This window comes from Trachurus japonicus, chromosome 22 (genome assembly GCF_045865225.1).
Source record: "Trachurus japonicus isolate A0001 chromosome 22, Traja_1.0".
NCBI lineage: Eukaryota > Metazoa > Chordata > Actinopteri > Carangiformes > Carangidae > Trachurus > Trachurus japonicus.
In genome coordinates, this window is record NC_140928.1 from 21,600,145 (window position 1) to 21,628,083 (window position 27,939).

The window sequence follows — 27,939 nt, forward strand, 5'->3', positions numbered from 1 at the left end:
CATCTCAGGATCTGTACCTCGACACAATCCTGTGTTTGAGCTCAACAGGCAGCTCCATCCAACATCTGTGAGCTCTTATGTATTTATGTATACATGCCATTCCTGATCATGTCCAATCAACAGAAGTGACCAAAGGTAGACTTCAATCAAGGTGTAGAAACATCTTAAAGATAATCAAGAAGAAAAACCTGAGCAAAATTCCAAGCAGCTGACATAGCACGGGGTCTGAAAGACTGTTTATGTCAATGTGATATTTCAGTTTTCTTATTGATGAAATTTATATAGAATATCATTAAATACTTTTTTCACTTTCTCATTATGGGATGTTGAGTGTAGATTTATGAGGTCAGAAAATGTTGTTTCTTATTTTAGCCTAAGGCTGCAACATGAAATTTGAAAAAATGAGGCTGTATATTTTCTGAATGCAATGTAAGAGGATTGAGGGGAAATGCTCTTTGTAGCTTTCCAGTTATTATGGAGGTTGGTTGACTTTTCCAGACGTCATGCGATTGACCTGGACAAAATATATGAGCATGTCTAGTGCTGCACTGAGCTCAGGCTGCGTATCACTACTGTGCCTGTGTCGGTGTATGTCTCACTTGACAGTTATGTTGCTTTTTAAGGTTATCAGTGTCTGAAAAGTTTTATTCCACTGCAGCCAAAGTGAACTCAAATGTCAACTATCTTCATATGAGAGAGAAGTTATTGGGGTGGTAGAAAAGTCAGGAGAAGCATGGTTTGTAAATTCAGTGTATTGTACAGCGAGCCAAGGTCATGATGCCACCTGTTAGTGTTACACCAGGTTCTCTAAGTCAGTAGAACATTTCCACACTCTTCTTCTGCGTCACCTCCACTGAAACAGTTGTTACACAAAATTCAACAAAGCTGAACAGAAAGTGCAACTCTAATGGGGAAACAAACAAATGCAGCAGTAAACTAATTGTCCCACCTCTCTGGTTGTGATCTCTGTTGTCTAATTTGTTCAGGCCTTAATTTACAGCTATGTCTAAGCTAAATGTGATTCCTTCTCTTCTCAGCTCATTCATGGACTTACCTCCTCTGTTTGATAATGTTTAGCCTGTGAACATCTTTGGGCTTTGGGTGGATGGTGTTCATTAAGGCACCTAACAAGATGAACATGAATGTTGAAAGAACAATAATATCAGTGTTTTTCAGGCTGTCCATTGTACCATCATACATAGAAAGTTGGGCTTCGTAGGACTGAACCAAAGTTCTGGTTTTACTTGAGCTCTTTTAGTCTCTTATGTAAATTCCCACAACCATGTGCATTTGCTAATCCATGAAAAATAAGGGTAAAAGCTAGGCGATGGTAACCATTAGCTTCAGCCGGTCAATAGCTAGTCTGGACCTTCTGCTTTCTCTTGTTTGTTCCAATACTTCTGCTCAGCATTTCCCATTGTTTTTGTTCAATAGAAAAGACCATTAAAGAGGCAAAATAAATATATTCGAGCTAATGAGCTAGCTAACTGGTCATTAGTTTGTTAGCTCAGCTTCTGGGTGAGCAAGTTCACAGGGGTTATTCAAAAGACATCTGCTCCATTGACTCATTTGCATTTGCATCTTCAGACCGTCTTTTGGGAAGGAGCTTTAAATGCAAAAGGTTAAATAAAAAGTGAATTGTGCAACACAGCAAATAAGCTCCAGTAGCCTCCTCTGTTTTAAACACTCAGGCTCTGGGCCCCATCAGAGGGACAAGATTAATTTGGCCCCCTCTGATTGCAGTAAGTCCTTTGGATTTTATTTTTAATCTTGGTGTATCCAGACCTCCACAGTCAAATAAAGTGGTGAAGATGCAATGCTATGCGAGAGAAAGCGTATATTCTGATAGTGTAGTAGCCTACAGTGCAGCAATAATTCAGACAACTTGGTTCCTTTGTAGCACAAGGGAATTAAACAACATCCATTGGTGTGGGGACCTCAGGCTCCTCCACATCATTGTTTTATGATGGAAATACCTTAATTTAAAAGAAAACACAATAAATCAAGATTCGGTTTATGTTTATGAAAAAGGGCTGAATCATCTTTATTTAAGTGTCACACAGACGCCATCCATGGATTGCTTACAAGACACTGCGTCTATTACATAGGCGTAATAGGAAAATAATATAAGACATCAAAATAGTACATATTTTAAGTTGTCAGCATAAAAGTTATCCAATGGAATTTCCAGTGTTAGGAGCAAATGCTCATATCTCACAAGTTCTTGGTAAATGTATCTGACACATTCAATCAACTTTTCATACATTGTGCTGCTCCACTAATTTACAGATTGTAGCTGCAAATTTAACAACATAATTAACGCTGCCACTAAAAGCAATTTCTGCCTTTTCAGACAGAATCAGGTGACTACAGATATAAAATGAATCATTAAGTTTAGTTATGCATAACTCTACAGTAGTTACTTGCCAAAAGAAGAAAAGTGCTGATTTAAATGAAGCATTCAAAGGGATTGAAATGCTTCTTTAAAACGGGCCTCAAGATTAGGTAATGGTGCAGGACGTGGTGCAAAAAGTGTATGTTTGAACCGTGGAAATGTTTTAGCTCTACAGGGAAAATATAGTGTGGGCTGAACCTCAGTGCACTCGTACAGTGCTGTGGTCTTAACAGCAGTGCATCATTTCCAGCGAATATGGAATGTGGCACTTACTGAAACAGTCGATAAGAATCACTCTTAGCAGCAATTTCAAACTAGAAAAAAAAAATAAAAGGGCATCCCAGCGCTCATGATCCACAGTGTATATACAATGTTTTTTCCACCTCAGTTGCACCAAGATCTCTCTCTGATTCATTTATTTTAACTCTGAGAAGTGTACTTTACCCCGTCCCACTGGAACTGTGATAACCTACAAAACACTAAACAGTTGCAGTGGTGGTTGAGACATTTTGCAGCCACTGTTTCTTAAAAAAAAAAAATCTTGACATTTCTCTTGAACCTCATTTCCTTTTTTGCTTCCTGTTGTAAAGAAGACATGTTTGTGCCTGTTGCTCTTTGCTCTGATAGATATACCACAGATGTCCCAGGAAATTTGTTCAGTAAATTACATTTTGGGCACCAATAGTTTGTTTATATCATTCCAGACACATGTCTCCAGTTCAAAGTCAATAACCATGGTCCCATGAAACCCTCCAACTCCTCATTGTTCTACGTGTTTTTCTGCTTAAGAAAACTGCCGTCGGTTTTCATTAAAAGTTTAAATATTGAAAATTAATGAGAATCCAGTGTGAATTTGCCTTGGGCTGCGCTGACCACAAGCAGCTGTAATTAGAGCCTGTGATGAGGACACAGTGCAGTGTCCTGTGGTGTTAGTTTCCAGGTGAAACTGCATAAATGGCTTATTATTTGCGGTTGTTCATTTGATCGGCTCGCTGTTTCTCTCACATTTCTTCTTTTACCATTTACCATGGTGTGTTCAATGGCACTGTGTGGATACCCATGGTACTATAAGTGAACCAGGGTTTCGTCAAAATCCTATAACCGTTGTACTTTGATCCACGGCCCGCTGACCTTTTCATGAGTGCAGCCAATTTATTTCATTTATCTCCCTGTGCCTGGTCTCTGTGTAATGGAAATAAAATCATCAAATAAACAAAAAGACACACTCTTCTCCTCAAGCACAGCGGCAATGTCATCTCCACTGGTGACATGTTCATAAGCACTCCTCATCCAAGTGTGACCAATCTGTCTAATCACCAACTGTCAGGTCAAGTTGCACTCCACTACATGGAGGACTAAAAGTATGAACCATGTACCCAAAGATCAATCATCAACAAAAACACAGCCTCAACCTCCTCCTGTCTTTGTGATTTCAGAAATCTCCACAGGGGGTGAGCCGTGAGGTCTGTCTCTTCTTTAACTCATTCCCTGCGAAGATTTATTAGTCTTATACTTCAGAGGAACAGAACAAACAAAACCGTTGGTCTTGAATTTGATGGATGTCTATAATTGGATGGAAACTGATCATGCGAAACATCAGGATTGTGAATTGTAATAGTATTGCACCATGTACGAACACTACAAAGGTCTGACAATATCCCATTGTTAAAACCCACGCTGTACCTGCTCTTATTAGTGTCTGTTCTTACCAAGACACCCAGGTTCATGGCTGCAACACAAGTGCCTTCACCGATCATTCAGTGTGGCATTTTCACTTGCACAGTCGGAACAAATCCAAGGATGCCAAAAAATATTGTCTGTTTAAAGATATTTCAAGCCAGCATTAACCAAGAGGGTGAAAACATTCACATTTTGCTGGGCAAAACAAAAACACCATCTGCATGATGACCTGTAGAAGGAATTCAAAGAGCAACAAGCTGGTGAAGGTGAAGGACAACATAATTTAATCAGACAGTCAAGTATTAATTTATTGTGATTTAATTTGGTTAAATAATTTATTTCTCAGCATTGTTATTTGAGAAAGCATTTAAGGATAATGGTCACAAATTATGTTGACTTTATTTTCTTAATAACTTATCAATGTGGCAAAACTCTCTATCTGCAACACAATGTTCGCTGCTGCTAGAAATAAAGTGTTTATAGAGAAGCAGATCAACAACACCGATTTATAAATGATCGGTTTATTATCAATCAATATTGCTGATGGTAATCTTGGCATCTATCACAGAGAGTGCTCCCAGGACATTTCAGACCCCTGTATGTGTGTAAAGTCTTGTAAATGTGTTTGGTAGCAAGTAAAGTCAATCATCAAAGAGATTGCAAACTCAAGCCGTGGACGTCAGATTACTTTACACCATGGAGAAGGTTTAATTACTCTATGACCTTGATGCTATGAACCAAATTCATTGTCTAACACATATGCAAACGTATGGAAAACAAACAATGTGCGGCACATAATCTACAATTTGTTGAGCCTTATTAGCTGGCACTCGACAGTGATGCACTAAAGTACAGTCGACTGAACACAGTGCACCTCCTTGGCAGAGCAGCAGAGAGGTCTGTGCTCCACTGAGCATATTTCCACTTTCTGTTTTGTCTTATCAAATGGGACCGTTTCTGCCTTGTGTATGAATAATGTTGTGATCTCTGAGTTCACTCGGCTTCTTACCCCGACTAAACTAAGTAAGTAAACATGTTGTCCCCCTGGCACAATTTATACTCCTAACATCTATAATGAACAAGCAATTTTATAAAATTGTTCTTTCGCATTGTACAGATTCCTCTCTAATACTACTGAGGATTCAGTGACTTTTTCATACTGTAAGTTTTGGTAAATCTTGACAGATTTCCGCATTTTCCCCTCAACTCCCTCACATTGATGTTATCATAAAAAGTTCTGAGAGCAGTGCAAACTTACAACTCAAACTCAGTGGAAATCTGACGTAGCAGGAAAATGTGACTATATCTAAATTTTCGACCAAATCCAAAACGAAAAAGCACATTTTCTCCCGTCATGTCCATGAGGCAGCGACTGATCAGAGAGAGATGGGTTCCATTCCATATCTGGTTCATTTTTGGTTGTTAAACTGTCTGACTTCTTAAGATGCACTCCACTCTGCTTATACCGTTCAATGTCATGTGCATATTGGCCAGTTATCTAGTTGATATTTGCTGAATTAGCTTTACCAATCTCCGTGGACTTGTTTTCTGAATCAGATCTCAATATAGTGAACCAAGTGGAAAAGCAAAATCTTAATATAACTGTCTTCTTCCACAATCTTTCACACAATATCTTGGCTTATTCCAAGTTTTAAAGCTGCGCTGCCATTGAGAATACTCATTGGAGTGCTCTGCATGTAAATGCGTTCCCAAGCCTTAGTCTCACAAACAATTCTCTCTTCTATTTCTGAAAAGCTGATCAGTTTTTAGAAGATGTGAGTCATCCGCATACCAACTTCAAATATTAGCGTAGGATTTTGAATTAAAACCAGAGTCACTAAATCAAGACAGATTAGGCCTCAGAAAGACAGGATATAATGCAGGGTTATTGTCCTGGACTACATTCAGTTTTCAACCCCCCCCCCCCCCACACACACACACACACAGTTTGGCCATAAGGTGTAAAAGGGAAAACAGGACACATTTTGGCCACAGTCAGCACAATGCATGTGATATGCTGTCACCAGATCTTAAATCAATTCAGCTTTGACTATATTGCGAATGCACGTGCTTCTGCAGTAGCTGTGTGACGTGAATGCTGAAGGTGTTTTTTTCCCCCACTGGACTAAAGACTTTCTGACAGACTGCCTAGAGAGAATGTGAGACCAGCGTGTGGTGTCTAACGAGATTGTTTTGTGTATGGCTGTCCCACAAGGCTGCTTTTATCCCCTCTATTGTTTTCAGTCTATACAAATGAGATGAGGTTGCAAGATGGCACCACAGTTACACAGTCACACATGAACAAGCTGGCAAGAGGCACAAGGCTGAGAAATGCTGGCTCTTTATTTGGGGACATCAATTCCAACTTCCCACACATTTTTTCACACTATATGGATTTCTTTCTGGAGGGCCCTGTCACCAATGTGAAGCGAATCCATATTCGCCATAGAAATCCAAAAAGTCCCACTACTGCATTAACTCAAACTAAAGGTCAACCAAAGGTCTCCTTAAATAGAGAATCCTGCTTAAGACGATGTCAGAGGCATGCCATCCATGAAGCCAAGTGATGTTTTCAATTCACAGTCATTACTTTGGCACCAAAGAAACAGGATTGCACTGGTTGAGGAAAAAATTCCCAGATGGGGACTGACATCTGAGCAGCCGCCCTGCTTGGAGATGTGCCAGTATGAGTGTATAGAGGCATATACATAGTGTAGCTGCGTCCCATTGAAGGGGCTCTATTTGATGACAAATTGTGTCTTTTTTTTTTTTTTTTTTTGAACACTGGTGATGTAAGAAGTATCTTGATTTAGCCTTTTGGTTCTATGATGGGTATGATAGTCATGGCTTTGTAGACAGTTTCCTGAAATTTGGGCTTCTAGTTTTTCCACTTTTGGCCATTGGAATGTAAAAAAGTCTGTCCCTTAACAAGGCAATAGGTCCTTCAAAATTGTCACTGTAAGTCTGTATTTCCCTTAGGAACAAGAAGCTACAGTAGTTAGCCTAGCTTGGTAACTTTAGCAACGATCCCTCCTGTTCAAGCTGACATGTTCTGAGTGCTAATTCTCCTGAGCAGACAATTGGGTGACTGTCATAACTCCTAACAGCAGGCAGTACCGCAACTTTGTGTGATTTGAATCCTAATCTTCAGTTGTTACCAAAAGAGTTAACACCCCTCCCTGAGCACACACATAGCTACAGTACAAAGGGACAGTACAGTTGCACAAAAACATACTGATGTTTAATTTCTTCTTTTGAAAGAAATAAAAATAGGCTACTGTTTTCTTGGCAAAAATGAATTATTAGCGAAGTCTGGTTTTGAGAAGGCCAATATTTTGGAAATTAAAGTGGAATTAGTCAAGAGTTGTCAGATTGTTAGAGAGTGTTTGATATGGAGTGCTCAAATAAACTAGTTTCTCATTCTCTTTGTAGCTATTGCTTCCAAAATGTCAGTAGCCAAATAAAATGTGTCTTATCAGTGGTGCAGTCAATCTCCTCAAAATTATGCTAAGTTTCTAGCACAGGGATTTGTTTGTGTATGTGAATGTCACTTGTGATCTCTTCTTGACAAGACCAAAGACTTTTGTCTTGCCTCGGCCTGACAGTGAAGTCACTGGCGTAGGCTGTCATCAAACTTTTACGCTTGTTTTTCTGTCTCTTGAATGCATCCCCCATATATTTTCACAAGGCCTTGAGATGAAACTTGTCATCTGTGGTGGGAACAGAGCGTGACCTTCATTTCAAAGTCTCTTAAAAGAGAATTGGTTGACCTCACTCACATACTGATTGTCACCTTTTTCACCCACTCTGACCACTCAACACAACACTGTCTATGAGGTAGTCAGTCTTGTGCTATTCCACTGAAAAATACAACAGGAAGACAACAAACCACTTCCATTTTTTATTTTGTGCTCCTTTTACTTTTACGTAAATGCTATATGTGCAATAACCTTCATTTTTCATATCTACACTTGAAGAATAATTTGTCCTTGTGAGATAAGATGCAGTGATAGAAATGGTCTCTTTATGTACTCAAATACCTTGGATATTTGGTGTAAAGCACTGCTAAAGGGTTAAAAAGGCAAGGTACTCTTCATAGTGCACTATACTTATGATCAACAGTGTTGTAGGAGGCATTTGATAATACTTCAGCCGAAAGGGAAACCTAGTGGGTTAGACCTGCTACAGTATCAAATGAAAGAGGGGGTGGACACAATAACTGAAATACAAACGAGACACACTGCAATAAGTCACATCTCTGTGAAGCCTGCAATGCTAAATTCCTGGTGAGACTGTATTGAAAACATCCTGATGTAACTGCATGAGGCCACTGCATGTGGTGGTATATGGACTGCACTGCACTGTATTTGTGTGCAGCTATCTGACACTCCCTGCATAATTTTCTGTTATTTTTTTTCTTTGCACTTCAATCAAGTCTGTTGAGTCTGACTGGTAATTGTTTTTCCATCAAATATGGGCTGTTGTCTTTTCATATGTTTATGTGTCAGCTCATCCATCAGGCCTATTTACTCTTGTGACTGGTTTCTGATGAAGCTCAAGCAAACAATGTAACTCATCGCTTCAATAGAGCGTTGTCAAACATGGACCAATATAACAGGCAAGGGGGTCTGGTGGCGGACTTAATTGTTTGCTGATATTATATATTAGATGTCACAGACAGGATCGTGACTAAACCTCTCACTGCTGTGTCCTGTCGTTTCGATAATTACACACACAGGGGTAGCTATTCTTTTTTTTTTCAAGTATATTTTTGGGGCATTTTTGCCTTTTTTAATGGAAAGCATAGTCGAGAGAGAGAGAGAGATAGGAAATGGGGAGGCAGAGAAGGGGGAATGACATGCAGGAATGCGGGATTCGAACCGGGGCCGCCTGCGGTGAGGACTGTAGCCTCCACACATGCGGCGGCTGACACATCAGACTTCATTAACTGTTGATCCTACAGGTTTCCTTTTGTCTACACTGTAAAGATTTTCGCCGTGAATTTACAATAAATTATTGGATAAATTTTGCATGACTTTCACAATAAGGTTACTGTGAAATATACTCACAGCAATTTACTGTAATTTTATACCTGTGATATTACAATGCATTGTTGTAAAAGCACAACTGTATACTGTAACTTTACAGCTTCAATGACAAAGCAATTACTGTGATATTACAGTACATTACTGGGGAATTACAACCAAGTACATCATTACAACAAGGCCCTGTACTTTTACAGTGTGTACTGTAAATGTAATGCACAAGTTCATAGTAATTTATTGTGAATTTACAATGTATACTGTGGAAGTCATATAAGTAATGCAGACAAAGTTTCAATTTACTGTTAGCCCAATGGCATATTTATTTACAAATAAAACATACATACATACAGTAAATGCCAAGATATTCAAGAATTCAAGAAATTCAACAGTTATAAACTTTCCAAAGCCATCTTAAAGGGATAGTTTACCCAAAATTGAAATTTCACTCATTATCTACTCACCCTCATGTGGACTAAGGGCAGGGAGAAGTTTCAGAATTATCCGTGGCTTCTCTGAGTTACAGGGGGTCTCGGCGTAGCAGTGCATGTCCATATGATGGTTGCAAATGGATACCACTTTTCTTCGTAACAAAAAGACACACCAAAAAACATCCAAATACCTCCATGCTGCTCGTATGTAATGTCCGTCTTGTATTGAAGCCCCGAAATGCGAAATTGTCCCCAAAAAAATTAAATAAGTCCATTCTTCAAGCTTGTTTGTAGCGGAAGCTCCTCTTCCTGGTCCGTCAAATTTGGACGAACCAGGATCTGTCCTCTTCCAGAGAAGAAGAGCTTCTAGAAGCTTCCGCTACAAAACAAGCTTGAAGAATAGACTTATTTAACTTATTCAATACAGACGGACATTACATACGAGCAGCATGGAGGTATCTGGATGTTTTTTGGTGTGTCTTTTTGTTACGAAGACAGTTGGTATCCATTTGCAACCGTTATATGGACATGCACTGCTACGCCGAGACCCCCTGTAACTCAGAGAAGCCACGGAGGACTCTGAAACTTCTCCCAACCCTTAGTCCACATGAGGGTGAGTAGATAATGAGTGAAATTTCAATTTTGGGTGAACTTTCCCTTTAAAATACAGAGAAATTGTACAGAAACGTGGAATTCACTACCTAGCTGTGTCACAATAACAGTAAGAGGATAGGAATGAGGCCTACATGGCAAGATAAGAGAAGGGAGAGAGCAATGAAGGGATGTCAGAAAGGGGTAGTTTCCTCAAAAGGGTGCTCACATAAGGGTTCATTGTTGTCCACTTCTTGGTCTTTGGTCCACTTCTTCCTCGATGTCCAAGAAGCACCTGTTAACAAGCAAAGATAGTTTCAGTTTTAAATAGACTTATGTATTGCAGGCAGCATTTGTCAAGGCATTTTCCCATATCACACCCTAATAGACTTATAATCCAAACTTGTTGGATCTCCTTTGATCATTCCGAAAAACTTACCACATATTGGGATCTAAACGGTTACTTGCATGAAAAACATCAAGATTGCTGATCACTGAATTAGAAACCTATACTATAATATGAATTACAAGATCAAATCTGATCTTTATACAATACCTTTAGTGACTGTCCAGCGACAGGATACTCAAGGTTGAAGATGCAATAGCTGCTGAAGAAAGCAGGGTGGGCCCATCACATGTCCCTCAATGGATATCAGCCATCCAGAGGGCTTCATCATGTCACCTGAAATGAACAGATAAAACATCATGTGTTATGAGCACTTTGAGATCTGTTTCAAATATAAAGTGCTCCACAAATGTTCATTGTGGCCATGTAAATTCCTAGAATCAAAATAAAATACTGAGTTAGAAATGTGGATAACAGATCCAAGAAACTTTACCTTGATTGATCAAGGAGGCGGTGGTGGGGAGTTCTGCAGTATTGACGTCCATGGCAGTGGCACATGGCTGTAAAATAGTAAACACACCATAGCAGATATTTGACATTAAATATTGTTCATTGGTCAGAGGTTTCATACAAGGTAATACATGGCGTCTAATGTAATCACTTATTTCCCATTTTAATAATATTTTGAATAAAAAAAATCTTACATCAGCTTCAAGCATTAAATTCTCCTTCGGCTTTTTGAAGTCCGACATTAGGAGCAGCAGGATGCAGGCAGACTCGTCAGGGTCTGGATCACAGCAGGCCACAACATCTCGGATCTGGGGGACATCGACGTCCGTCAGGGCCGTGGTGGTGTCATTTGAATGTAAAAACATTGACATGACCAAGTAGGGGAAAATAAAAAATGTAAAATTAATTTCACACATATACTGTATATCAGAAAATGTTCTAGCTGGTATGGGATCGATACGGCCGAGGTGTCCCACTTTCTTCAAAAAAAGCCCAAACCCAACTATATGATCAAATGTTGAGTCATTATGACCTTTAGCCTATAATCTTAACACATTAACGCTTTATACGGTTCAGCAAAAGCATGATGTACGGCAGCTAACGTTAGTAGTTGGGTAGCATTAATGAAAAGACAGCTATTAGCAAATGCTATGAGACAACCTTTTGGGCACTTGCTTAAAAAAATATGAAATGTGTCATGCAATATACGTTCATTTGAAAGTAAAAAACCCATAACATTGGAGTTATGCATGCAGCTCACCTTCTCCATTCAGTCCAGAAGAGAAAATGGCATCTTCAGGTTCAGTTGGTTCAGTGCGTCGGTTAGGTGTCATGTGACCATGGAATATTTGAAAAAACAATATTTTACTGTGATAAAACTGTTGAATGCTGTGAAATCCTTGCATGTTTTTACGGTGTTGCTGTGACATTACAGACCTTGTTGTGATATAACAGGAGTTTTTTGATTGCAGTATTTAACTGTAAAATAACAGTTAAAATCTGTAAAATCACAGGATTCTGTAGTTTTTACAGGTATTCATCGGGAAATTACAGGAAAACTTAATTACAACAAGTTACTGTAAAATAATACTGTTAATTATTGTGAAATCCTTGTAATTTCTAACAGTGTACTTTGTACGCACATCCATTAGGTTAAACCAACAAATAATAACCTATTGTTGTACAATACAAACAAAGCCTTCCCTTAGCAGTCATTGGGTAGTGGTGAAGAATAAATGACAAATTTTAGCCTCAACTTTTATCTACCCAAAGCAATGGTGTCATTTCAGATATGTTCAACCTAATAAGCATTTTTCCCAATTACCCATTTATTTTATTTTTATTTTTTTTTGGCATATTTTACTAATCACTAATTTGTTTTGTTATCTGATATTGTTCTACATGTAATTGATGTGTGTCTAATTTAATCAGTTCATGTCCACTAGTCATTAACACACAGTCAACATGAGATGGTACATGCTGCTTTAACCACTTAAATGTCATCTACTCAGCAACGTTCTTTCAATACACAAACACAGATTGAAAGGCAAACTGTCTTCTAAATGATTAAAGGTGACAGTAACTGAGTAAAAGGATTTTCTGTAGGATGATGGAGTACTTGGATTAACATTATCATAATAACAATAGTAATAATATTAATGGATTGGCAGCAGCTTCCCTTGATGCTGTAATGACCTGTTATGGGAAAGTGAATTAGAATCCATATCCAAATTAGTTTCAGGCATGTCTGTGCTTCACACAGGTGCTTCAACAGAAATGAGTTATAGGTCGAGTATCAGTTGGAGTCTACAAAGGCAACATAATCAGATATCATCCCGCTTTGCTTCTATGTTCATTCGATGTTCCACAACAAGTGAGAATTGGATCTGAACTGTATCATAAAATAGCTATAATGTCTTGCTACAGAACCATTGGAGAACCACCGAGCTTGCGAAAGAGCCCTCTTCCTCACCAGCCAGAGCCTGTAGGTCAGCAGCGTGCGACTCATCTGCTGCTATAGCAACAGATGACTCTTCAACCTTGCTTCAACCTTGTTGCCTCCATTCATTCATTTTTATTTTGAGAACTCCTGAAATCTCCTTAGCTCATTAGCTACAATCAGAGGCAAACAATAGCCCTGTAACCCAGTGGCGTCATTTGGGTATGGCGGTGTATGGCACTCGCCATACCTTGACTTTGGTAGAAAATGTTCAGAGTACTGGCACTTATAGATTTTAACCCCTGGCGTACCGGGACTTTTTACGGCGTACTGGGACGGCGTACAGTGTCCTGTTGTAATTCTCTCTGACCGATTCGCGATAGTGTTGCCTCTTTCTCACCTGCTCCTCTCTGCTCCTCTCTCTCTCTGTCTCACTGAGGGGCGGGGCTGCCTCGCGCCGTGCGCTGTGTCTGTGAGAGCGCGTGTACGAGTGCGCGCCGCTGCATCATAGATGTAACTCTGACTGTATAACTCCATGTGCTGCAGACGTGAATGTGGAGCGACTAAAACCTTCGTGAGTTATAAAGCCATCAACACGACTTCCCCGTGGTGCCTGCTAACAACTTAGCCTACCACTTATTCTACATGCTTAAATATGAGTCATATTTCAGTGCTTGTTTGGCTAACACTAGCTACTTAGAGCACAGTAAAATGAAAGCTCTTATTTGAGAAACACAGTGAAGCTGCTGCAGTCATCTTGTTAAGAACAGGCTAATGACAGCTGTCTGTGGAGTGTGGAGGCTGTTTATCTTGTCACAAATCACAAAAACTTCTAATTGAGACAAACAAGTCCCAAGCAAGCCCATCTCTAACATTAGGCTACCTGAATGTAGTGAATCACAGCAGCAACAGGAGGAATCACTCATTCAATTTAGTTGTGAAAATTTTAATTTGTTTCCAGATTAAATTTATTCTGACTTTGCTGTTAAACTTTGCTGTTCTTACTGTAGAAACATGTACTGTAGATTAGCAGTGAATGAACTCATTTTGCAATAATTTGTTGACACAAAAGAAATTAAGACAGGATACAGACACCTTTTATGGAGTGGATAAACTTAAAATAGCCTATTCATTTGTCTTCAGAGATTATTTACAAATGGATTTTAACAAGAAAATACTTGTTAAAAATCTTTGTAGAAGGTGAGTCAGGGTTCCCACGTGTCCTGGAAAAACCTGGAAAATGGTTATCCAGTCATGGAAAACACATGGAAATTGAGAAAATGTGTCAAAGGTCCTGGAAAAGCTTGAGTTGTCCTGGGAAATTATTTATCACACTATTACATCAGCTACCAGCTCTGTTTGACTTTTTCAGACCCCACTAATGATTTATTTTCCAAAGTTATATGAACCCTTGTGTCCAATCCATAGCTTGTGTCCAATCCATAGCATTGATAGTGATAATTCAGAAAGCTTCGTGATTTTGCTCTCAAATCACACCAGATTGCTGCATTTCAATTTACAATGTGCTCAAATTTTCGGCCGGGGGGCTCTACCCCCCGGACCCCCCGGACCCACCGGGGACGGGTTGTTCCTTGCCATACCTTGCCTAAAACTGAAATGACGCCACTGCTGTAACCTCTTTCCCCTCTTGCACTCACACAAAATCCATCCATCCAGAAACCATGCAGTCAATCCCAGCTGACATAGGACAAGGGCAGAGTACACTCTGGACAGGTCACCAGTCTATCAGCACCGACATGATAGAGATAAACAACCTCTCACACTCGCATTCACACCTTTTAAACCAGCACTAAATAACTTTTCAACCTTCATAAAATATTTTCATAACTTTTGTGATGATACATCGACTTACAACAAGTTGAAGGACACCTCTGTCGTGGTCTGAGGGGGTCTGTATCTCTTTCTCTGCCACTAAGCAGCTTTGAGGAGCATGGTAGGAACCCGGCTCTCACTTTACTTTCACTTTTGCGAGTCACAACAAGGAGGGAACAGGCAAAACGGCACTTTAGCAATGGATTATGTTTGCGTTTTCACTTTGAAATGATCCACTGGAAACAGAAACTTAGTTTTGATGTCTTCTGTTAATTTTAATGCAGGATATTTACAGGGCTTCACGCTAGTGTTCATGGGAAATGGAGTCTTCCTTCAGGCAAAACACTACCGCTTTGGTCCACAGGCGCCGCCAAACTCAACCAAAACTGAAAGTTCTTTAGTACTGCTTTAAAGTTTCCACACTGAAAACTAGTTAGCATGTCTTTGGACTGTGGGAGGAAGCTGGAGTGTCCTTAGGAAACACACTCGGGCACCAGCCTGGGAATCAGACCCAGCACCTTCTAAGAGGTGACAAACCACTGCCATACAAAATGTGCTACACAGGCCATTTTATCTTTGTATGCTGAGTTTCGCAAAAACATAATGAGTCCAGTATTAGTACATTTCAAAGTCTTACTGTAGAAGTGCAAAAGTATCATTGTGTGTGAAGTAGTCTGAAATAGATTTGCTGCTTGAATGAGACACATAGAACCCAAAAGGTTTCAAGGGCTTTAAAGCATCAATGGAATTATTAATACATAAACTCTTGGTTATTTTTGCTTAAAAATATTAAAAATAATTAAAATCTGGAGCTGTTCGTATAACACCCAGGTCTTACAATGACTATGACATTACTAACATGACTATGTTTAGCGGGTGATGTTTACCATGCTCACAATCTTAGTTTAATGTGTGTTTTTTCTAAAATTGTTCCAATTAGCAATGAACTTTAATATATCCAAGCTGAACCGGTGGTTTATTGACCGTGCAGTGTTTCCATTCACACAGCCATTCTGCAATAGCAAGTGCTAAATGAGTTAAATATGTGTCTTAGAAATAAACAAACGCACAACAGGTTAACAAATGGGGGTGAGGCTCATATTAAATGTATTGCCATAACTACCAATAAACTGCCAACAGACACAGGACAGCAGAGTAAGACGTACGTCACCCCTGAACAGAACATGTTGTTCCTGAGAGGGTACGAAAAGTAGTGAAAACCAATGATGATACAAGGAAAAGCTAAATGGTTGAAATGTCTAGCCTCTGTGGTAATAGTATAAACATAAAAGAAACAAATTCCAACTGTCCTCAGTTCTCACCATTATGTTTTGAATATTGATATTAAATTCAATTGAAAAGACCTAGTTTTGAAATAAATGTGGGCTATTCATTTTAAAGGAGCGTGGTGTCTGTCAGATTGAGAAGCATTGAGCTGTACTATCTGAAATATGAGTCACTGAATTGTTAAACTCTATCTGGCAGTCATTCACTTTAATCTCTAGACAAAAAAAAAGTTCAGGCTGTTTCTAATTCATTAGAGCAGCTAGAGGGTTTGGCCATTGTTCATTTGGTATTTCCAGATGGTACCGAGCAGTGAAGGATCAGAGAAAATGCATTAAATTTGAGGGTGGAGACTTATAGCTGCAAAGTGGTATGTTTACTGTTAATTGTGAAATCTTCACCTACACAGAGATAGTCATAATGTGAAGTGGGCCGTCTGGGCTTTGTTCTTTTGTCTGAGTCTGAGCTATTGTCGTCATTTCTGTCCTCAAAGTTGAATTTTCCAACAACTGTCGGAACTTTTTTTTGGGGTGGGGGGGTGCTAGGTAAAGATGTGAAATTTTAACCATGCAGTTCTTTTTTTCCCTCTCTCTTACACAAAGGTTCACACTTTCACAATGTCAAGCAAAACCAATTAACCCAAAACTAGACTGGCAGAATGGGGTACATAAATGACACATTGAGAAAAGAGGATTAAAATGTTCATTGTGTACATAATTGCTCTGCTTGGCAAAATGTCAATGCTCTTCTCAATTCCAACAGACAAAATCTGGGATTGCTTTGCTGTACAATGAGGAGACCAACAATACCTATGATGTCTGCCTGAAATTGACCAAAGAGGTATTAACCATACAGAAGCTGGATGTGGTTTGCACAAGTGGAAGTGAATCCCAAGTAAATGTAAGTGCGCCTGGAGGCTCGAGACTCGCATTGTAATTCATGCTGCATAACTCCTGAATACTGTTTCAATGTTCAAAATATCCCTTTGCCAATAAGAAACTCCCACTTTCTAAAGCACAGAACTGTTGTACTGCGAAGACAAGCGACTGGCGGTCTCGGCTTAAGCATCAAAGTAAGCAGATAAGTTTTGATTATGGAGAGACTAAAGCAGAAATGAAAAGGCTTTGGGTTGCAGAGATGACTGTTTGTCTGAGAGAGCAGTTTTGGCAGCAAAATTTTCACGACCAAAACTCAAGTAACGTTCATTCTCATCTTTCTCTCTCCTGCTTTTCAGGGAGGCGCAGAGCACAACGTGCCTGTGGTTATATCAAAGATTTTCAAAGATCAAGTAGGTAAGAAGGTATTTTATCACACTATGGCCTTTGGAACGATTTGCAGTGCCGTGTTAAATGTCACGTTGATCATAGAAATGTTAACTAAATTAGAAAGAGACAGTAGAGAAAATGTACAGGTGGCATTTGAATTCACAATGAAGCGAGTGTTGAACATCAATTTAAGAGCATCATTGGTTTTCACTTGAGTTTACGAATAATCAAACAGCAAAACTGTCAGAAGAAAATGGGTCATCAGCTGTGGAGTGGACAGTTTGCCAAGAATGAGAAGTGTGTGTCTGAGTCAGCTTAGCCTAGCTTAGCAAAAATACTGGAAATAGACAAATCTTCCCCGTCTCTGTCCAAAGTTTAAGATTACACCACAGATGCATAATTCAGTGCAAAAATGTGAATGTAATTGTGACAGTTTGTCTAAAAGGATAGTGAAACCCAGCTGGCACAAACTTGAAACTCTGCGCTGTGACTGAAATCCACTATTATAAAATGTACGTTTCAAATTTCCAGTGTCCCCAGCTAGCAAGAAGCATGGAGGCCTGGAGGCCAACAGGCAGCCATCACACTGAAACCAGCCACTCTGTCTTTTTAGTGGCCTTTGGTTTAGCTTTTAGCTTTCCTGTTTTAAAGTTCAAGTTTAGCTTTAGAGATGTTGCTAACAAGACAGAGCAGTTTGTGTAAGTCATGTGTTTAAACTTAAAAATAAGTTTATACCTCTTGAATGGACTAAATGTCAGTTAATGCTTTAGGATCATAACCTTCATAGAGGCTCTGGGCTTATGTCCTGGTCAGTCCTGTTGGTTTTTAAGCAGTGCACAAGTACACTGCAAAAACTCAAAATCTTACCAAGAATATTTGTTTTATTTCTAGTCAAAATGTCTCATTTCTAGTCAAATTTTTCTACTCATTTCAAGTAAAAATTTGTTTGAAACAATTATCTAAAAACAAGTTGATTTTTAGGTGATGAATCTTATTTTAAGTGGAAAGAGATTAGTTTTGACCACAAATGAGACATTTTGACAAGAAATAAGACAAATATACTTGGAAAGACTTTGAGTTTTTGCAGTGTAAAAGGAAAGGTGGCTTGTTTCCTTCCACCTACAGCAACTTTGTTTACAGTCCAGGTTTCTGTTAATGTTGGAATTGGATATAGAAACAGGTTGTCAAACAAGTCAGGTTTAAACATATAACCTAAGCAAATATGAGATTGATATTAATTTTCCAATCCAACTGTGCATATTTGCCAAAAATGTTGAACTATTTTTTTTTTAAATTTGCGTTCTTCACTTGCACCCCACTGGTTGAGTAATAATAAGAAAAAAAAAGAGCTGTTTTCAGAGTGGTGACTACTGTATAATGAAAAGAGGAAAAAATATGTGTGTAATTTTCATATTTATTCATTTTGTATAGTTTTTCCACTGGGTTGTTAATCATGATCAGCAAGCTTGCCCACAAATTACTATGCAAAGAGAAACAGTATGAAGACAAAACAGCATCCAGTGTGGAAGAGTAAATGTGACCATGCTGTTCGTTAGATGGACAAGAAAATACTTTAATCATGTTTGCCAGTAAAATTGGAAGAACCGATGACCTCTCAGCATCCTGCTGGGATACAATATCAAAGCATCATGTGAATCATTTCCCTGTAATTTTGTCTTTTTGCCCACATCCCTCTTAATGCCATTTTGGATACGAGTGAATCATGTCTTCATATCCCCGAGGACGCCAAGAGCCCTTTTCTCCGAGCTTTACAAATCTTTTCACAACAGAGCTTTCATTGTTTCCTCCCATGCCGCCGCAAATGAGTTTATATCCTGATTAGTTTCAAATTTCATGCTTTCCTGTGTTCTTTCTCTGAGCTGTAGGATGTTGCCTGAGATTAGTTAGACAGAGACATTGATTGCTATTTCCACCAAATTACCATGTATGAAATGAGCAATTATTTTGTAATGTTTTCATTAACCTCTGACACTTGACAATTGACGCCTGCAGCCGATCAGTCGGGGAAGCTCTTCGTCGGGGATGCTGTGTTGCAGGTTGGTACATCGGTTCGTGACTTCTTTTTTGCTCTGAGGTTGATTTGGGTCACGGCCAAGAGCGGCAACCTGGTGCACCTTAATTTCATCCCCTCTTTTATTTTGACAGAAAGTTATTTCACAGAAGCAAAGGGAATGCAGTATTATGTTTTTTTTTTAAATGCATGATTTTAATCAAATGAGTCTTTTAATATCTCTGCTCTTTTGAAAAGATAATATTGTGATCAGATATTCAGTCTCTGAATTGTGACACTCTCTTTAAATTTACCCAAATAGAAATCGCCCTGTCATACTACATGCCCTGGTATTTTAATCACAAGATCATCAATAAATTATAGCTTTGTTCATAATAATCATCAAAAGCCCAAAGTTTCTAGTATTTACTGATGATATTCATTTAATCTTTTAAAAAGTTAATTTGAATCTGTCTGGCAGGTTTATTGGGTGTTCTGTTTATCTAGAATATCAAGTAGATTCATTGGACAGTCAAGCAATATTCACACTCACACTGGAAGCTGGAAGTTATTATGAATTGATTTGCATTGCTTCCACCTTTTGGATCACCACTATTTCTATTCAGAGTTTATTTGCAAATCAACTTATTTGAATTGTCACACTACAGACTATCGCGTGGATTTGCATACTTTAAGCTGCAAATCCAGGGGCAGGGTTGCACAATTTTTTAATAACACTTTTTTTTTTTTTTTGCACAGTCCAGAACACATTTTCTATTTATTTGGCAACTGAATAAAAATTTCAAAAGTTCAAGTTTATTAACCAAATGATCAAATATTATGATACTGTATGAATAATTTAAAGCAAAGCACACACACAGACAATGGGCCTCTGGATACCCCCCACTGCTCTAACAGGAGCTCAGACTCGAAGCATTGCTTGTAGTTGTTTTGTGTCTGTTGGTCGCTTGTGTTTTTGTGGCTGTTTTTGCTTCCCTAAAGTTGTTTTGCTTCTCTTTGTGAGTATTTCATGCCTTTTTATGGTCTTGCATCATGTTAGTAGTCGTGTCTCTTGTGACCATTTGTACCATTCCTTGTCGTAGTTTTCTGTCTCATTGTGGTAGTTTTGTGACTATATGCATTTGTTTGTGGCTGTTTTCTTTTGCTTACTTTATATTTATTATGTATCTGTATTTTTCCCCCCTTTGAGGTCCTTTGTGTCTTTGTGGTTTGATTGGATTTCTTGAAGGAAAACCAAACAGTGAGATTCCACACAGGTTTAGTCTGAAGTCTCAGGGTTTGCCCCCTGTAGACCCGTTCAATAATCTGTCCATCATACTAACAAGTCAAGTACCTATCACCTTCTGGCTCTGGTAGGGGGCCACAGTGGTGCGCATCATATCTCGTGCCACCCGTGGCCAAGCCTCTGGCCTCAGCCCTGTAGCAAATGAACACAGAGTTGCTCAATTACACCGTTTCTCCATTATACATTAACTTATTTGCCTTTCTACTCTCTGTTGGTTTCCTTAGGTCAACGGCATAAACGTAGAGCACTGTACTCATGAGGAAGTTGTGAGTATATTTGTAATAAAAGCTAATACCCTCTTCCATCCGCCCTTTGCTGTTCCATCCATCTCCCAGGTTTAACACCTAATCCCAGTGGTTATCAACGCGGAGGTGCGCCTCAACAATCTGAGTTGTCATCTTGGCAGGAAGCTGTTTTTCTTTTGCTTTACACTGTGACAAATTGAAAAGATTGAAAAGCAGCAGATCTGTATCAAAAGCTGCACCGGAATTGAGGGTGGTAATACTTGGCAGACATCTTAAACATGCTTCCATTTCTATCTCCAATTTAGCTTCTTGCTTTGTTAAATATTTCCCTTGGTCTCTGCCACCACCCTGCGTCACCCACCCACACAGACACAGGCCCCTCCCCAAACAGCTGTTCACTACGTTCACCTGCAGAGCCTCAAAACACATAATGAAGAGTTTCTCTTAAGAAGCAAATCCAGTGCTTTTAATGGCTTTCACACTTCCAGCACTGACAGATGGGAACATGGGCTGCCACACTTTGTTGGAGAGGATAGCAAGGAACCTGTTTGCAGATGTGCGTTTAGGATACTGAAGATGTGAAAATGACCTTGCACTGTAGATGCCGCGCACAAGCGTCTCATTTCCTCGTCTTATTTTCTGTTTTCCAAGACGCATTGGAAGAAGGATTTGATACGTCTTCCTTTTTAACCCAACCTTACTCGAACGCCTCTTTGAAACTATGACTTGGCATCTTTGAGGACATATTTTGTATCACTAAGACATCAGATAATCAGAGTGTAATTACTTTGTGTTGTCAGCTGCCTGTCAGAGCAGAGAGAGAGAGAGAGAGAGATGAGGCCTTCAAGTTCTACCTTTGATTTTAGTGAAGACACTTCAGTCAGGGTTTAACATATGATTACATATTCTTCACTCATCTCCTGTTACATTTTGTTTGCTCTGTGCCGCTTGACATGAATGTGGCTTGTTTCATTTACGAGAGATTACATTTTATCTCGCTGCATCGCTCACAATCTCCCCCTCTCTCGCTATCTATCTCAATCACAGTCTCTGTCTCTCTCCTTCCCTCCCTCTGTCGCTCCCGTCAGGTTCACCTCTTGCGTACCGCAGGAGATGAGGTCACCATCAGTGTTCGCTACCTGCGAGAAGTTCCATCATTTCTAAAACTGCCTCTAGGTAAGAGTCCAGTCATTTTGTTACCATGTGAGCTCACAATAAACTTCATTTGACTGAGCATTTTTAGCAATAATCCAGTCATAAAACTATATAAGTATAAATAAATATTTCAGGGGGGGTTCCTTTTCACTCAGCATCACTTTAAAACTGTTCAATAGATTTGAATTTTATTTCAGAGTAAAAAATTGTCACACTAGTGGCCTGAGCAGCCAGAGCTGCAGCCTGCTGCTCCTGTACTTATTACCAATAGTTTGAAAACAGTGATACTAAAATCGTTCATGTGGAGCCGTTCAAAGTTGAGAAATGAGGTACGCTGTCATGGTAGGTTAAAAATTGAGGCAGTTCTGAAAACAAAATTGGCAAATTTTGGGAGAGTTTGGCAATTTTATGGATTTTAAAGAAAGTGGGACCACAGTGACAAGAAAAGTAAGAAAACACTTAGTAATTGTATTGATTTATGTACAGTATATACAGTTTCTATCCTTAACCTGGTCAGGTTTTTGTCCAAGTTAGAGTTATAAACCAAAAACATGTCTTTAATCTTGTTCACATGTCCATATGTTTTATTTCACAAGACATATGATGAGTGAAATAAAAAGTCATCATCATTGCTTAGTATTACAGTATTTCCCCTTTGGATCTCCACTTCTGTCAACCTTTGGGTGTCCACGTCAGTACAGAGAAAGAGAGTTTGCAGTGGTACAGCTAGCTAACAAAACACCAAAAAGATTTCAGTCAGACAACTCTGAAGCTCTGAGTATTGCAAGCTGAAGCACAGCATAGTTAGCATATTCTTGAGCATGGTTGCAGCAGGATTGATTGTAAGCATTGCAAGCTGAAGCACAGCATAGGTATCATTGAGCATGGCTGCAGCAGGTTTGGCGTCAGGCTCTGTCTCAGTTATTTGTTCCCTGAATGATCTGGTTTGCCAGACATTACAGGGAATGAAGCAGAGGATCATAGAGACAGAGCCCACAGGTGGACGCTGGGGAGCAGCAGCAGCAGCAGCAGCAGCAGCAAGATGTATGCAGAAGCAGCAGCAAGGGCAGCAGAGCAGGAAATAGCAACGGCAGCAGAAGCAGCATAGCCAGGGATAAGCAGGTAAACTGGGGGGTTTAAGAAGCCCGCCCTATTTGGAGGAGGAGGGCACGTGACTGATCAGCTGATCAGGATGGGCGCAGCTTGAGTTTTCTGCCTGAACTACTGTAGCTCTGCAGGCTTCACATCATAATTGAAGATGCGATCTAAGACACAGTCTTTCTTTGTCGACACTGGTCTTCCTCTGGGCAACCAAGGCAAGCAGCAGCGGTGGCCCAGGCATGACACCTTCTTCTTGAGTTTCTGATAGACTAGACATTACTGCCTCTCATGGGTTGGCATCAGATTGCGGTCCAGAGTAAAAACAGTGATCCCATTGTAGTATAGACTGGAAAAAGTGTGTGAATCCCTCAGCTAATGGTATTAACAAATGCTAATTGGAGTCAAAAGTTACCAAACCTTATTTAATAAATCAGATCAGCTTGGTTGTTTGAGTTGGAAATATTTTGACTTCTAAAAACACTTTTGAATTTGCTGTTCATAGGAAGCACCTGATGTGAACTGCAAAAAAGAACTTGGAAGACATAGGATCAAGAATGTTTGATTTGCATACGGCTGGAAAGGGTTACAAAGTCATCTCAAAGACTTTCATCAAAAAGTCATCTCAAAGATATTCATCAGTAGACAGTCTCAACAATGGTTTTGTACTGTGGGTATTCTCTCTAGAAGGACAATGACCCTAAACATCAAAGTAAATCGACAATAGAATGACTTCAAACAAATAAAATCCACCTTCTGGGATGGCCCAGTCAGAAACCAGATCTTAATCCAGTAGAGATGCTGTGAAATGACCTGTAGGGAGCTGCTAATGCCAGACTTCTCTAGAGTGTGTTTGAGCTAAGAGAGTTCTATGTGGAAGAGTTGGCTGAAATTTGTCCTGAACCTCGCTCGTCTGATCAGCATTGGTGTGGTTGTGTTGAGGCGAAGTTCAACTATGACTCACTTGGATGAAGACCAGACCTTTTTATGAGCTGATGATTCTTGTTTAAATACTTAACACACTTTCTTGACACCTACTTTAATGACGTCCTTGAAAAAATGCAGTGCAGTGCAGCTGTGTTAATAATTTCTAAATTGGTAGCTGAGTGATAAAAAAATAAAAAAGATTTTCATATATTCATTTAGGACGATTTGATAAATTGATTAGTTTTTGGCTGTTTGAAATTGCATATTATTATGGGGTTTGATGAAATGAGAATGACAATAATCTTTTAAATTATTGATTAATTAAAAAAGATAAATGGCCAATTATCACATTATGAACACAATTATAAGTTTACATTTGCTTTGTTGGATTGTTTGTTTGCTTACCAAGCACAAGTAAACACACCACTGTAACAACAGTTTTTATGGCAGATGGCGTCCATTATGTATTGTTGTCAGGGCCGTTGTACGGTAGCGGAGAAAGATGATGATAATTCCAGGGGCCCAGCACCCAGTAGGGCCCACAAAAAACCCCAGTAGTCTAATCTTTGTATGACTGATTTATTCTGCATAAGACTAATACTCATAGTAATGCTGCATTAGCATCAAAACAAAGTAAATAAAACATGATACGTAGTCTAAGAAAAAAAGTGGAAAAGTCAGGGGTTAGGGGCCCGCTTTAGTATGCTTTCAGGGGGCCCAGAATTCCTAGCAACGGCTCTGATTGTTGTCAGGTACTGTACAGTACTTTCAAAATCAAATCCTATTTGCTTTCCTACACCCCAAAATGTTCAAACTTTTCTTTTAAACTCAGCCCACAAACATGATGGGAGCATCATCAAAGGCAGTAGCACATGGGGACTATACACCTGGGACAGTTACTGTATATAAAACATAAACATCTACAGTACACCGCTGAGCCACTAATAAGTCTTGTCCTGTGAAGGAAGCAAGAAATGGATTAAAAACCCTGTAATGCAAATGATTTCAGTCTCAGTTGATGAGCATAACCACCATTTTGTTCAATTCACATTCATTCATTATCAACACAAAACGATGACACAGATGTAGGGAAATGATTAGTACTAATAGATGCTGAATATTAATGGCTCTTTTGATAAACCCCCACATTCTCTCAAATTCAAAGTGAGAGCAGTGAGAAATCTAGCCCTCATTCCTTATGGGGAAGTTAACATTCATAGGAAGGTGCCCGTGCAGAGATGCTCAGGTTTTGCTGTAGGGTGTTTGGCTGGTGAATCGTGTTTTGTTGCCTGAGAAAGAAACGGTTCAAGTCGATTTCTCTTTAAGGCATTCATCGTTTCACCATGGCACAAAATGACAAGCAGGAGAGGCCAGGAGCTGCTTGCCTCACTTTACTGAGTGTGACCGAATCAGTAATCAGGTCCTCCAACGCCGAGCTAATATCAAATCAAAGAGCAGCATTTGTCTCTCTTGGATGCTGGTCTCTGAGCTCCACTGTACAGCTTACAGGCAGGACAGCAGTCAATAATAAACCTTTAAATCAACTGAGCCATGGTGTTTGGGGTTTAGGTGAAACTCCTGGCTTATTTTCTTTTATGAAATAACAAGTGCAATTTGAAGTTGGACTAAATGTTGGAAAAGTGATCCTTCACTGTTTTCTCAGGTTCTCCTGGGCCATCCACGGATCACAGCAGAGTGTCCTCCCCCCTCTTCGACAGTGGCTTACATTTAAATGGAAATGGAAACAACACAGTAAGAAAGATTGATTTTTCATATTTCACGTGTAATGTTGATCTGTATTTGTGAGGCTCGTGTATTGCAATCTTTTGCATCTTTTCTGTAATATCTTGATATACTTGTAAATGTGACATTTTGAAAAAAAAGCTTTAAAAAAAGGAAAAGCCCAAATTATCCCCTTACTCTGTGCCTACATGTACCAGAATGCATTGTGTGACTAGTAAACCCTCGGGGTGTATGTCTGTTTGCTGCGTGGGTAATTAGGCTTCTTACCATCTGCACAGTGGCCACAGCAATATGCTACAAGACAAGATGAAAACTGATGTATGATTGCGTGGGTTTAAAGGCTCAGGTGGAGCAGCCAGCTACGTCATCTGACTGCTCCGACTGTGAATGGTCAGCAGCTGCACACGTCCCACAGCCAAGGCTGCAATTTCATCTAAATTCAAATGGAAAATGAAAATGTTTGATTTGCATCACAATGTGCTTACTTTTTGACAATCAAAGGGATAAATTGCAGTTAGTTAAGGAGAAAATAATGACAATATCAAACGATGAAAGGCCTGTACACCCCAACAGGTGTTCCCTGTCATTCTAGCTGAGGTGCTAAAGCTTTCCTCTGAGGGCTGAGATGTGAGGAGAGCAGAGTCTGCAGATGGGTCTAATGAGGCAAAATAACTGAATACACGAGTGGGGGTGGACAACAGCATCGGGCATTACTGCAACATTTAGCAGCATGGCACTGCGACAACTTTTGTTTGTTGTCGAAAAGATTACAATTACTTATCCTTGAACACTCACAACACATTATTCTTGCCATGTTTGCTATCTTATCAAACAACTGTTGTGTTGCACTGTGCAGCTCATATGCTTTGAAACATAATTATGAAGAGATGATATTTGTATTCATATCATATTAGGATATGTTAATTTTCACAAAGGAGAAAATATTGTTGTACAATTGTGTGCAGTGACATAATGATTATCTTATCTTATTTTACATATTTTACAAGTTGCTAATTCATTGATAGTGTATCAGTGAAATGTATTCATTTTGGTCAAATGTGATATTGCAGTACAATACCAGCTGTGGGGAATGCAATATTTCTACATTTTTTTATGGTTATGTTAAGGCACAAGTGCTGTTGGTGCCTGAATTGAGCCACCAACAGGATACTGGATGTGAGCCTCGGTGTGTGGTGTGACATTCATGTGCTTTGTATGCCTGTCATCCGCTCCAACACATCCCCTGGCAACTTCGCTGACGTTAACAAATGTAGCGCTTCATTCATTCAGAAAATATGTTGCCTCCGACCATAATCCAGCCTGTGATTACATTTCCTCCCAAACATATTAGCTGTTGCTGTTTAGTTGTATAGGGACATAATTTCTCAGAGAGGTTATATCAGGAGTGGGATGGAGTTGAATTTTATCTCTGTGTTAATAGACTATTCTGGGATATATTAATATTAACTCAGCAGAAGGATGGAGGTGAAGGGAGGTGGCTACTACAACAGTGGCTGCATAGTTGTGTTATTTACATGCTGTAACTTGCCAACCACACTGACAACATTTTGACCCACACAGTAGCAAAATCGGAGATGATGAATAAATGACGGCACATATTTCTAAATGTGTTGGTTTGTTTTACTTTGACAAAGTCTAATCCCTCTTATAGTTCAGTGAAAAGTCTGGTGACAAACGTTGATGAAGCAGCTGCAGGTGGGGGGAAGTGACTGCTTACCATCCACTTACTCCATAGTTTACAATTGTACATGTAGTGTCTTGTTGCCTGATGTTCGATGGACTCTTTGCTGAGTACTGGAGGTTGTGTTAACCCTGTGTTTGGATCTGGACTGTCTCTAAATAGTAGACTGGCTCCTAATTAAACCACAATGCTTTTTCTGAATGGTTAAATTCAGAATGTGCGACACAGGGGTCCGTGCACTCGGTGACCAGCACATTTTCATCTTGAAATGAAAAATTGAAGTCATCATTTAAAAAAACAAAAAAAACAAAACAAACTAAAAAAGGGAAAACTAATTATTATGTTTTTGCTTGGTCTAAAAGTATCATTATTAGTTTTTATACAATTTGTTGGCCAACGTGTACACTGAGCCACAGGGTTGGGCAATTAGTTGGAA

At 39.4% G+C, this 27,939-nt stretch overlaps 1 protein-coding gene across 1 annotated transcript in view; it reads left to right on the top strand.

Annotated features, from left to right (window-relative positions):
- sntg2 (syntrophin, gamma 2) overlaps nt 1–27,939 on the top strand; it is an 89,610-nt gene that overhangs the window by 10,574 nt on the left and 51,097 nt on the right. Inside the window, exons 2-8 of the mRNA XM_085767335.1 lie at nt 16,814–16,951; nt 17,067–17,123; nt 17,286–17,343; nt 19,330–19,373; nt 20,858–20,899; nt 21,967–22,054; nt 25,722–25,810. Coding sequence (XP_085623461.1) covers nt 16,814–16,951; nt 17,067–17,123; nt 17,286–17,343; nt 19,330–19,373; nt 20,858–20,899; nt 21,967–22,054; nt 25,722–25,810 — 516 coding nt within the window. The remainder of the gene's footprint in view (nt 1–16,813; nt 16,952–17,066; nt 17,124–17,285; nt 17,344–19,329; nt 19,374–20,857; nt 20,900–21,966; nt 22,055–25,721; nt 25,811–27,939) is intronic.